At 41.7% G+C, this 14,067-nt stretch overlaps 1 protein-coding gene across 2 annotated transcripts in view; it reads left to right on the forward strand.

Moving 5' to 3' along the window:
* LOC122932342 (sialic acid-binding Ig-like lectin 12) overlaps positions 1-14,067 on the forward strand; it is a 159,195-nt gene that overhangs the window by 107,037 nt on the left and 38,091 nt on the right. For both annotated transcript variants that reach the window (XM_044286703.1, XM_044286713.1), the window contains exon 6: positions 190-444. In XM_044286703.1, coding sequence (XP_044142638.1) covers positions 190-444 — 255 coding nt within the window. The remainder of the gene's footprint in view (positions 1-189; positions 445-14,067) is intronic.

Consider the following 14,067-nt stretch of genomic DNA (forward strand, 5'->3'; position numbering starts at 1 on the left):
GAAAATATGCACTGTACTTTCTCCATGTTGCAATACTTTTTCTATAGGATAATAAAAGTTAGATAGATAGAGACATATGAGATAGATAGATAGATATATATGGATGTAGCAAAGTTAAAAGTCACAGTCATAATGCAGATAGGAGATAGAAGATAATTCCATCTGTGATTTCATACCTTGCTCTCTTAGGTGCTGATACTGATGATATCACCGCTGTGAATGTGAAGGACGGGGATTCTATAACTATGAAGTGCATTGTAGACAGTAACCCGGAGGCTTCCATTATTTGGTATAAAGAAGACATGGAGGTCCAGCGGACTATAAGTGACCGGACTGTCACCCTTACACTCAGCAACATTACCCCGAGTGATGCTGGGAGATATCGGTGTTCTGCAGAGAATGAACATGGGGCCGCACACAGGACGGTAGAAATCATATATCACAGTAAGTATAAAGCATCCCTATTACACTACGTGCAGAATTATTAGGCAAATGAGTATTTTGACCACATCCTCCTCTTTATGCATGTTGTCTTACTCCAAGCTGTATAGGCTCGAAAGCCTACTACCAATTAAGCATATTAGGTGATGTGCATCTGTGTAATGAGAAGGGGTGTGGTCTAATGACATCAACACCCTATATCAGGTGTGCATAATTATTAGGCAACTTCCTTTCCTTTGGCAAAATGGGTCAAAAGAAGGACTTGACAGGCTCAGAAAAGTCAAAAATAGTGAGCTATCTTGCAGAGGGATGCAGCACTCTTAAAATTGCAAAGCTTCTGAAGCGTGATCATCGAACAATCAAGCGTTTCATTCAAAATAGTCAACAGGGTCGCAAGAAGTGTGTGGAAAAACCAAGGCGCAAAATAACTGCCCATGAACTGAGAAAAGTCAAGCGTGCAGCTGCCAAGATGCCACTTGCCACCAGTTTGGCCATATTTCAGAGCTGCAACATCACTGGAGTGCCCAAAAGCACAAGGTGTGCAATACTCAGAGACATGGCCAAGGTAAGAAAGGCTGAAAGACGACCACCACTGAACAAGACACACAAGCTGAAACGTCAAGACTGGGCCAAGAAATATCTCAAGACTGATTTTTCTAAGGTTTTATGGACTGATGAAATGAGAGTGAGTCTTGATGGGCCAGATGGCTGGATTGGTAAAGGGCAGAGAGCTCCAGTCCGACTCAGACGCCAGCAAGGTGGAGGTGGAGTACTGGTTTGGGCTGGTATCATCAAAGATGAGCTTGTGGGGCCTTTTTGGGTTGAGGATGGAGTCAAGCTCAACTCCCAGTCCTACTGCCAGTTTCTGGAAGACACCTTCTTCAAGCAGTGGTACAGGAAGAAGTCTGCAAGGTAAGAAAAACATGATTTTCATGCAGGACAATGCTCCATCACACGCGTCCAAGTACTCCACAACGTGGCTGGCAAGAAAGGGTATAAAAGAAGAAAATCTAATGACATGGCCTCCTTGTTCACCTGATCTGAACCCCATTGAGAACCTGTGGTCCATCATCAAATGTGAGATTTACAAGGAGGGAAAACAGTCCACCTCTCTGAACAGTGTCTGGGAGGCTGTGGTTGCTGCTGCACGCAATGTTGATGGTGAACAGATCAAAACACTGACAGAATCCATGGATGGCAGGCTTTTGAGTGTCCTTGCAAAGAAAGGTGGCTATATTGGTCACTGATTTGTTTTTGTTTTGTTTTGGAATGTCAGAAATGTATATTTGTGAATGTTGAGATGTTATATTGGTTTCACTGGTAAAAATAAATAATTGAAATGGGTATATATTTGTTTTTTGTTAAGTTGCCTAATAATTATGTACAGTAATAGTCACCTGCACACACAGATATCCCCCTAAAATAGCTAAAACTAAAAACAAACTAAAAACTACTTCCAAAAATATTCAGCTTTGAAATTAATGAGTTTTTTTGGTTCATTGAGAACATGGTTGTTGTTCAATAATAAAATTAATCCTCAAAAATACAACTTGCCTAATAATTCTGCACTCCCTGTATATGTGATGTGAGATCTGTTCCCATTATAGATAGGGATGAGCGAATTTCATATTTAAAAATTAGTTTTCGGTTCGTGTTGTGGAATAATGTGAATTGCGTTATGGATTCCGTTACCACGGACCATAACGCAATTCCATGACGGAATGCATAACGGAATGCCTTTAGAGGCATTCCGTTGTTCATTCCGCCATAATATAAGTGTATGGCCTGCATAACGGATCTGTCCGGTTTACGTTATGCAGGAGAGGACTCCAACATGACGTAAACCGGATGGATCCGTTATGCAGGCCATAGAATTATATTATGAAACAAGAATTAAAGGAAAATGAAGATGACATTTCTGAATTTTACTTTTTTGACCGACTTTCCAATTTTTTCCCGCTAACAAAGCAAGGGTTAACAGCCAGACAAAACTTAATATTTATTACCCTGATTCTTTAGTATACAGAAACACCTCATATGTCGACGTAAACTGCTGTACGGGCACATGGCAGGGAGCAGAAGGAAAGGAACGCCATATGGATTTTGGAAGGCAGATTTTGCTGGATTGATTTTTAGACAACATGTCCCATTTGAAGTCCCCCTGATGCACCCCTCAAGTAGAAACTCCCCAAAAATGACCCCATTTTGGAAAATACACCCCTTAAGATATTCAAAACTGATTTAGCAAACTTTGGTAACCCTTTAAGTGTTCCACAAGAATTTAAGGAAAATGTAGATAAATTCCAGAATTTCATTTTGTGGCAGATTTTCCATTTTAATAAATTTTTTCCTGTGAAAAAAGTAAGGTTTAACAGCAAAACAAAACTCAATATGTATTGCTCTGATTCTGTAGTTTACAGAAACACCCCATATGTAAACCGCTGTACGGGCACATGGCAGGGCGCAGAAGAAAAGGAAAGCCATATGGTTTTTGGAAGGCAGATTTTGCTGGGCTAGTTTTTAGACACCATGTCCCATTTGAAGCCCCCCTGATGCTCCCCTAGAGTAGAAACTCCAAAAAAGTTACCCCATTTGGGAATATACAGGAAAAAGTGGCAGTTTTATTGCTACTATTTTAGGGTACATATGATTTTTGGTTGCTCTATATTACACTTTTTGTGAGGCAAGGTAACAAAAAATAGATATTTTGGCACCGTTTTTATTTTTGTTACTTACAATGTTCATCTGACAGGTTAGATCATGTGGTATTTTTATAGAGCAGGTTGTTACGGATGTGACAATACCAAATGTGACTACTTTTTGGGGTTTGTTTCAGTTTTTGTTTCAGTTTTACATAATAAAGCAGTTTTTGTTTCAGTTTTACATAATAAAGATAATAAAGCAGTTTTTGTTTCAGTTTTACATAATAAAGCATTGTTGAAAAAAAAAAGAAAATTTTTGTGTCTCCATATTCTCAAAGCCATATTTTTATTTTTTTTGAAAGATTGTCTTATGTAGGGTCTCATTTTTCGCGGGGTGAGATGTTGGTTTGATTTGTATGATTTTCGTGTGCGTATGACTTTTTGATCGCTTGGTATTACACTTTTTTTGGTTGTTTGTTTCAGTTTTACATAATAAAGCATTGTTGAAAAAAAAAAAGAAAATTTTTGTGTCTCCATATTCTCAAAGCCATAGTTTTTTTTTTTTTTGAAAGATTGTCTTATGTAGGGTCTCATTTTTTGCGGGATGAGATGTTGGTTTGATTTGTATGATTTTCGTGTGCGTATGACTTTTTGATCGCTTGGTATTACACTTTTTTTGGTTGTTTGTTTCAGTTTTACATAATAAAGCATTAAAAAAAAAAATATTTTTAGTGTCTCCATATTCTGAAAGCCATATATTTTTTTTTTCCTTGGGCAACTGTCTTAGGCTACTTTCACACCAGCGCTAGGGGCAGATCTGTCTCGTATCTGCACAGATGGATCCGCACCTATAAATGCAAACAATGGTATCCGTTCAGTGCGGATCCATCTACATAACAGCTGTTTCAGATCTGAGTTTTCACAATCGTGAAAACTCAGATCCGACAGTATATTCTAACAGGCGTTCCCATGGTGACTTGGACGCTTCAAGTTAGAATATACTAAGAATTGTGTACATAACTGCCCCCTGCTGCCTGGCACCACCCAATCTCTTAGGCCTCTTTCACACGGGCGTCAGTTTTTTTGCCCGGGTAAGAGGCGGGCGCGTTGCGGGAAAATGCGCGATTTTTCCGTGTGAGTGCAAAACATTGTCATGCTTTGCACTCACGTGAGAAAAATCGCGCATGTTTGATACCCAAACCCGAACTTCTTCACAGAAGTTTGGGCTTGGGATTGATGTTCTGAAGATTGTATTATTTTCCCTTATAACATAGTTATAAGGGAAAATAATAGCATTCTGAATACAGAATGCATAGTAAAACAGCGCTAGAGGGGTTAAAAAAATAAAAAATAATTTAACTCTCCTTAGTCCACTTGATCGTGAAGCCGGCATCTCCTTGTGTCTCCTCTGCTGAACAGGACCTGGGGTGAGCATTAAATAGAAGTTAAGGACCTTTGATGACGTCACTCCGGTCATCACATGGTACGTCACATGATCTTTTACAATGGTGATTCACCATGGTAAAAGACCGTGTGATGACCGGAGTGACGTCATCAAAGGTCCTTAACCTCTATTTAATGCTCATCCCAGGTCCTGTTCAGCAGAGGAGACACAAGGAGATGCCGGCTTCGCGATCAAGTGGACTAATAAAAGTTAAATTATTTTTTATTTTTTTTAACCCCTCTAGCGCTGTTTTGCTATGCATTCTGTATTCAGAATGCTATTATTTTCCCTTATAACTATGTTATAAGGGAAAATAATAATGATCGGGTCTCCATCCTGATCGTCTCCTAGCAACTGTGCGTGAAAATCGCACCGCATCCGTACTTGCTTGCGGATGCTATGCGATTTTCACGCTTCCCATTCACTTCTATGGGGCCTGCGTCGCGTGAAAATCGGACAATATAGAGCATGCTGCGATTTTCACTCAACGCACAAGTGATGCGTGAAAATCACCGCTCATGTGCACAGCCCCATAGAAATGAATGGGTCAGGATTCAGTGCGGGTGCAATACGTTCACCGCACGCATCGCACCCGCACGGAAAACTCGCCCGTGTGAAAGGGGCCTTACAGGGCGCTGTGATCCAGACAATTAACCCCTCAGGTGCCGCACCTGAGGGGTTAATTGTGTGGATCTCAGCCCCCTGATCGGGTGCTGCCAGGCAGCAGGGGCCAGACCCCCCTCCTTCCCCAGTATTAAAAGCATTGGTGGCCAGTGCGGCACCCCTCCCGCCCTCCCCAGTATTAAAAGCATTGGTGGCCAGTGCGGCACCCCCCCCCCTCCCCAGTATTAAAAGCATTGGTGGCAGTGGCCACAGGCTAACAACCCCCCTCCCCCCCATAATTGGTGGCAGCGGAGTGGCATCCAAAAAGTATGCCTCACTGGGGCAGTCCCTGTTTATACACACAGCTTAGTGTCAGAAGAAAGAGTGGCATGTTCTGCAGAAGCATCTGAAAATGCACTTACAGGGGCGGAACGCCTATAATAGGCCTAGGATTTCTACCATACCTCTTGCTGTCTCTCCTGTCATATCTCCATCATCTTCTGCCTGCTGCTATCTCCGCAAGATGGGGCAGGCTTGCATCTGCCAGATGTTTCCTTCAGCAATGCTTTCTCTGTGCTCCATTCAATGCTGGTGTACAATAGGGGTATGCACCTGCTGCCTCCTGTCATTTATGCTTCCAGGGACATGTGCTTCCTGCCTACCAGCACGGCCCCTGGGCAGGGTTACAAGTTTAAATAGCAGCTTTCTCTCCCAGGAAGTTGCCTGAGCATTGAGTTACTAACAGTAGAGAAGGTTTTCTGTTCTGATCTTCTGTGTTTGACCATTCTGCCTGCTGCCGGCATCAACTACTGGGCCTGTCTGACCCTGAGCCTGTATGTTCCTCTGTACTGGGCTACTACCTGATAACTGCTTCTGACCTGTGGCTTATGTCTGGTTACACTTCAGCTTCTACCTCTGACCATCATCATCATTATTATCTGCTGCCTTTACTCCAGTTTTCTCTAGAATACCACTTCTCACCATCATGTCTGCTATTGGATTTAGTTCTAACCACAACTTGAGCTATTTGTGCGTTACCTGTTGTCAGCTGTCAACCATATTTGCTATTCCTGAAGACCACCCCTTGGTTGATGTAGATCAGGCATGCTCAACCTGCGGCCCTCCAGCTGTTGTAAAACTACAATTCCCACAATGCCCCGCTGTAGGCTGATAGCTGTAGGCTGTTCAGGCATGCTGGGAGTTGTAGTTTTGCAACAGCTGGAGGGCCGCAGGTTGAGCATGCCTGATGTAGATAATCCACACTATATGTGGTTTGACCAGTAGGTCCAACTCACTGTTCATAACAGCCTGCCTGTATTTACTGTATATATGCACAAGTGTTAATGGGTCAGAAGAAATGGTGGTTTGTTCTGAACAAGCCTGGAAAAATTCTCCCTTTAAATTCGGAGCGACAGCAGCCCAATGTGGATATAGAAAGGAGAGGATAACAGTGGCTGCAAGTTGTAGTAGTGGCCGCGATGTACTGTATTGCTAATGATAGGAAAATTAGAAGCAGGGAGTAACAGCTGTGGTAGTATGGCAGCATGGAGCATGGCGTTGGAAGGCAGAAAGTGGTGGTAGCAGTCATATGGTGCAGAACATGATAGTAGGCAGGCAGACAAGGGTAGTGGCAAGATGGGGTACCATCAGCAACAGAAGGTCTATTTGTTGGCCTCAGAAGAAGGAGTGTGATAATCCATGTCTCATTCATTTTGACAAAAGTGATGTTTTGTCCATGGGTGGAGGACAATTTCATCTGTTTGTGTGTAACAAAACTACCTGCTGAACTTAAAACCCTCTTTGACCTGACTGAAGCTGGACAAGCTGGAAGGTTTGAATCCAAAGAAAAAAAACAACAGTCTGGTTTGAATTTTTTTGGGAGCAGCAGCAGCATCAGCTATACAAGCAGATAAATAACGCAAGTTTGTGAATGTTTGCGTGTTTGATTTAAGTGGGTGAAGTAAGATGTGTTGGATTCCTTGCGCTCGAGTGGCAAAGATCCAGCAGTCATGGTCTACATTGGAAACAATGACAAAAAGGTAGGTCCAGAATCCCTAAATATGGTTTTAGGAACTTAGGTCACAATCTCAGGGCAAAAACCTCAAAGGTAGTATTTTTCAAAATACTACCTGTACCACGAGCCACACCAGAAAGGTAGCTGGAGATCAGGGAGGTTAACAAATGGCTCAACATCTGGTGTAGGAAGGAGGGGTTTGGGTTCATGGAGAACTGGTCTGATTTCTCTGTAGGCTATAAGCTTTATTGTAGGGATGGAATGCACCTCAGTGGGGAAGGTGCAGCTGTTTTGGGGGAGAATATGGCTAGAATTTTGGAGAAGTGTTTAAACTAGAAACTGGGGCGGGGGAAGTCAATTACATTATAGGAGGGGAAGATAGTGCAGAGAGAGCCGGGGGTGAGGTAATCAAACTGGGGGAGGACTCTATATATACTAATGCCAGAAATCTGACTAACAAAACAGGTGAAATGGAATTAGTGATATGTGAGGAGGACTATGACATAGTGTGAAGAACTGAGACACGACTGGATGATTGCCATGACCGGGCAGTTAGAAAGGATTGTTACAGGTTGCAGTCTGTTTAGAAAGGAGATGGGGTCTTCCTTCATGTAAAATCCTTTCTAAAGCCCACACTCCGGAAAGATATAAGTGAGGAAAATAAACATGTGGAGTCACAGTGGATAGAAATAGATGGAGGCAAACACAATAATAAAATACTAATAGGAGTTTGTTATAAGCCACGTCATACACAAGAGTCCACAAAAAATCTACTACTAAGGGAGATAGAGGAGGTGGCAAATCATAATGAGGTGGTTATTATGGGAGACTTCAACTACCCAGATATAGACTGCAAAACTTAAACCTGTAAATCTCATAAAGGAGACAACACATACCTCAGATATAACAGCGCCAGATAATGAAGGGGCCTAGACATATATAGTACGACTCCTACACTGACCAAAGCAAAAGCCCCCCAAAATAATAAAAAAAAAAACCTCACATATAGTATGTAGCCAAAGTCTTTTTTTGATAATAATAATAAACAAAGTAAAAACAAAAGGGAGGAGGTGGCTGTAGGACCCCCTCACCCCAAAACCCCTGGTAGTGGAGACCACACTGAAGCGACTCAGGTTGTCAGCCCAATATAATAATAGTATGAATACCCACAGATAATACATGTACATGTAGCCAAAATAATACACAATAGTACATGATAAAACTGTTATTATATATAAAGACAGCATACATGCAATGTATGGGAACCAATAACAAGCCGGAACAATGTCCGGTCACCAAAATACACGCAATGGCGTGATGGTGGGTCCACAGAGTGAGGCCAAAGAGTGTATGCATAAGCTACATGAGACAACAAAATATGGGCGAAAATAACAATGATCAGTTACCCATGATGAGCGGTGCACCCGAGGCTGTCAGTGTGCTAATGCCCCCAACGCACGTTTCGCCAGCCTACTGGCTTCGTCCTGACAAACATAGTAACATAGTACATAAGGCCGAAAAAAGACATTTGTCCATCCAGTTCGGCCTGTTATCCTGAAAGTTGATCCAGAGGAAGGCAAAAATAAACTGTGAGGTAGAAGCCAATTTTCCCCACTTTAGGGGAATAAAAAATTCCTTCCCGACTCCAATCAGGCAATCAGAATAACTCCCTGGATCAGCGACCCCTCTCTAGTAGCTATAGCCTGTAATATTATTACACTCCAGAAATACATCCAGTCCCCTCTTGAATTCCTTTATTGTACTCACCATCACCACCTCCTCAGTCAGAGAGCTCCATAGTCTCACTGCTCTTACCGTAAAGAATCCTTTTCTATGTTTCTGTACAAACCTTCTTTCCTCCAGACGCAGAGGATGTCCCCTCGTCACAGTCACAGTCCTGGGGATAAATAGCTGATGGGAGAGATCTCTGTACTGACCCCTAATATATTTATACATATTAATTAGATCTCCCCTCAGTCGTCTTTTTTCTAAAGTGAATAACCCTAATTTTGATAATCTTTCAGGGTACTGTAGTTGCCCAATTCCTGTTATTACTTTAGTTGCCCTCCTCTGGACCTTCTCCAGCTCTGCTATGTCTGCCTTGTTCATAGGAGCCCAGAACTGTACACAGTACTTCATGTGTGGTCTGACTAATGATTTGTAAAGGGGTAGCACTATGTTCTTATCACGGGCATCTATGCCCCTTTTGATGCAACCCATTATCTTATTGGCTTTGGAAGCAGCTGCCTGACACTGGTTTTTGCAGCTAAGTTTGCTGTTTATTAAAATTCCTAGATCCTGGGGGGCGTGGCTTGGCTGCCGAGTGTAATTGACGCATGATTCAGCAACTCCTGCACAGCAGCGACTTATACCAAGCATTCTACCCCTATTTCCACCTAGATCACCATGTCAAAAGCCTACCTAGCCTCCGGACAAGATGGGTAAACCAAAAAGACTACTTATGACAGTGACACAAAAACAAAAGTTTTAGATTTTAGAAAAACTGACTTTTCTAAAATTAGATTACTGGTATACGAGTCCCTATCAGACTGGAACAGTTTCATTGGAGTCCAGGAGAAATGGGACTACTTAAAAGTGACACTATTGAAGGCAACAGAAAATTGCATTAGGCTTGTCAGTAAAAGCAAAAAAAGGAAGAGACCACTGTGGTACTCAGCAGAAGTGGCCAAAATCATTAAAAACAAAAAGATAGCATTTAGGAATTACAAAAAAAACAAAACGAGGATGACAGACAAATTTATAAGATTAGGCTGAGAGAGGCCAAACAAGTTATAAGAGCTTCTAAAGCACAAGCACAGAAAAGAAATTAGCTCAGTCAGTAAAAAAAGGCGATAAGACATTCTTCAGATACAAAAATGAAAAAAGGAAACTAAGACAAGGAATTACCAAATTAAAAACAAAAGAAGGAAGGTATATGGAAGAAGATAAAGAACTAGCTGACTGCCTCAATGAATACTTCTGTTCAGTTTTTACAAAGGAAAATGAGGGAAAAGGACCTCAGTTAGGAAAGAAGACAAATTAATCTTTTAATGCATGTGTCTTTACAGAGGAAGACGTTCTAAGTCAGCTGTCTAAAATTAATACAAATAAGTCACAGGGGCCTGATGGGATACACCCAAAGCTATTAAAAGAGCTCAGCGGTGAAATAGCAAAACCATTAACAGATTTATTTAACCAATCACTGGCAACAGGAGTCGTCCCAGAAGATTGGAAATTAGCAAATGTTGTGCTCATTCACAAGAAAGGTAGTAGGGGGGAATTGGGCAACTATAGGCCAGTAAGCCTGACATCAATAGTGGGGAAATTAATGGAAACCATACTTAAGGAGAGGATTGAGGAACATCTAAAATTCCATGGATTGAAAGATAAAAAAACAGCATGGGTTTACTTCAGGGAGATCATGTCAAACTAATCTTATTGATTTTTTTGATTGGGTGACTAAAATAATAGATGGAGGAGGTGCAGTAGACATCGCTTATCTAGACTTTAGTAAGGCTTTTGATACTGTCCCATTGGCTTATCAATAAATTAGAGTCTTTGGGCTTGGACTCCCATATTGTTGAATGGATTAGGCAGTGGCTGAGCTGAGGGACAGGCAACAGAGGGTTGTAGTCAATGGAGTATATTCAGACCATGGTCTTGTTACCAGTGGGGTACCTCAGGGATTTGTTCTGGGACCCATATTGTTTAATATCTTTATCAGCGAAATTGCAGAAGGCCTCAATGGAAAGGTGTGTTTTTTTGCTGATGACACAAAGATTTGTAACAGGGTTGATGTTCCTGGAGGGATACACCAAATGGAAAAGGATTTAGGAAAACTAGAGTAATGGTCAAAAATCTGGCAACTAAAATGTAATGTTGATAAGTGCAAGATAATGCACCTGGGACGTAAAAACCCAAGAGCAGAATATAAAATCAGTGATACAGTCCTAACCTCAGTATCTGAGGAATGGGATTTAGGGGTCATTATTTCAGAAGACTTAAAGGTAGGCAGACAATGTCATAGAGCAGCAGGAAATGCTAGCAGAATGCTTGGGTGTATAGGGAGAGGCATTATCAGTAGAAAGAGGGAGGTGTTCATGCCGCTCTACAGAGCACTAGTGAGACCTCATTTGGAGTATTGTGCTCAGTACTGGAGACCATATCTCCAGAAGGATATTGATACTTTGGAGAGAGTTCAGAGAAGAGCTACTAAACTAGTACATGGATTGCAGGATAAAACTTACCAGGAAAGATTAAAGGGCCTTAACATGTATAGCTTGGAAGAAAGACGAGACTGAGGGGATATGTTAGAAACTTTTAAATACATAAAGGGAATCAACAAGGTAAAAGAGGAGAGAATATTTAAAAGAAGAAAAACTGCTACAAGAGGACATAGTTTTAAATTAGAGTGGCAAAGGTTTAAAAGTAATATCAGGAAGTATTACTTTACTGAGAGAGTAGTGGATGCATGGAATAGCCTTCCTGCAGAAGCGGTAGCTGCAAATACAGTGAAGGAGTTTAAGCATGCATAGGATAGGCATAAGGCCATCCTTCATATAAGATAGGGTCAGGGGCTATTCATAGTATTCAGTATATTGGGCAGACTAGATGGGCCAAATGGTTCTTATCTGCCAACACATTCTATGTTTCAGGATACATTTTCTGTAGTTATTAGTAAAACACAAAAACCGCATCAGAGCTTTCTGATTCTCCGGCTGATCCCATTCCAGTACTGCACAGACCTTTTCAGGATCCATGTGAAAACCTGAGGCAGAAAGTAACCCAGAAACTGCAGCTCCTGGACAGCAAACACACATTTCTCCAACTTAGCATACAATTTATTCTCCAGAAGGATCGAGAATACCTGTCTTAAATGATCCTGATGAGTCTCCATATTGGGTCAGTAAATTAGTATTCCATCGAGGTAAATAACAACAAACCTCCACACCAAATGATGAAAAATGTTATTGATAAAGTGCTGGAAGACTGCCGGGGCATTAGTCAAACCAAAGGGCATGACCAGGCTCTCGAAGTGGCCCTCAGGGGTATTGAAGGCCGTCTTCCATTCATTCCCTTCGCTGATTCTTTTTAGAATATAAGCCCTTAGAAAACATCTTGACTCCAACAATCTGATCAAATAAATCTGGGAACAAGGGAAGAGGATAAGGATCACGAACAGTAATGAGATTCAGTTCCCGGAAATCTAGACATGGTCTAAGGGTCCAGTCTTTTTTTTTTTAACAAAAAAGAAGCCAGCTGCCATAGGTGACTTAGATGGCCTAATAAGCACTTTTGTCAAACTATCGTCAATATACTCCCGCATAGCTACTCATTTGGGTTGGGAAAGATTATATAGCTGAGATTTGGGCAATTTAACTCCGGGAAAAAGATTGATCATACTCTCTGTGAGGGGCAACTCCTGATCTCCACCCTCAGAGAAAACTTCAGCAAAATCAGAAAGAAACAAAGGTAGCCCCTTAGTGGAAACCACAGAAATAGATGCGCCGAGACAGTTGTCCATACAAAAATCACTCCAATTACTGATTTGTCTAGCTTGCAAATCAATGGTAGGGTTATGTTTGATCAATCATGGTAAACCAAGTACCAGAGGAGCAGGCAAACCTTTCAGAACAAAACAAGAAATGGAGTCAACATGAGAATCACCCACTCTCAAATGAATATCCTGCACAATATGAGTTAGATACTTTAGCGAGAGAGGAGCGGAATCAATAGCAAATACTGATATCCCTTTGCTTAATGTGCTTGTTATAAAACGATGACTCTGAACAAATTGATAATCAACGAGGTTAACCCCTGCACCACTGTCCACAAATACTTCTAACTCAATATTTTCAGAGTCTAGCGCCACCATGGCAGGCAGGAGAAATCGAGTACTGCAGGTAGAATACAAATATACCTTTTCTGACTCCCCATTTTATGCTACCAAGGGTAATGGAACTCGTTTTATTGGAAATAAACCCTTTTTTTTTTTTCACTTTGAGGCTTCCTAAAAGGACACACATTAATGAAATGTTGTTCTTTACCACAGAAGAAACAGAATCTTCTCTGACCTCTATAGTTCCTATTAACAGGGCAAGAAGAGACCTGACCTAACTGCATAGGTTCATCTTCAGGCACTGGTTCAAGTGTCACTGTGCCCCGAGGGATAGGAGGAACAGTTTTCCCACATGATAGTGCATCCTGGTTGAAGGGAATCTTGCACCTCTCCCTCAGGAGTCTATCAATCAGTACGGCTAGGGACATGGCCGCTTCCAAAGAATCAGGGTTTTAATTAAATGTAAGGGTGTCTTTTAGTCTCTCAGACAGCCCGAGACAGAACTGACTAAGGAGAGCTGGGTTATTTCACTCCGAGTCAGTCGCCCATCTTCTAAATTCAGCACAATATGACTCAGCAGAATGTTTTCCCTGACTCAAGCTATGCAGCTTAGATTCAGCCAGAGAGACCCGGTCTGAATCATCATAAATTATACCCAGGGCTCTGAAAAATTAATCCACTGATCGGAGGGACTGAGAACCAATCGGTAGAGAAAAGGCCCAAGACTGATCATCACCTTTTAGCAGAGAAATGATAATCCCCACTCTTTGATTTTCGTCTCCAGATGAGATCGGACATAGACGAAGATACAATCTACAAGATTCCCTGAACCGAACAAAGTTATCACTTCCCCTAGAAAATTTATCTGGGAGAGCGACCTTAGGTTCAAGGCTGGCCTGGTTCCCACCAGCGGAGCCAGACGCCAGGAATCTCTGACACAGTACAACAGAATTACAGAGGTAAGCTAGCTCCCAAGATAATTCCTGCATGCAATCCACCAGTGCATCAACAGCTTCCATTTTGCAAAGAGCAAGGGAAAAAAAATGACTGTATGGGCGGTTTATAATTTCCCGGTAGGTGAGGG

Source organism: Bufo gargarizans, chromosome 1 (assembly GCF_014858855.1).
Source record: "Bufo gargarizans isolate SCDJY-AF-19 chromosome 1, ASM1485885v1, whole genome shotgun sequence".
NCBI classification, from domain to species: Eukaryota; Metazoa; Chordata; class Amphibia; order Anura; family Bufonidae; genus Bufo; species Bufo gargarizans.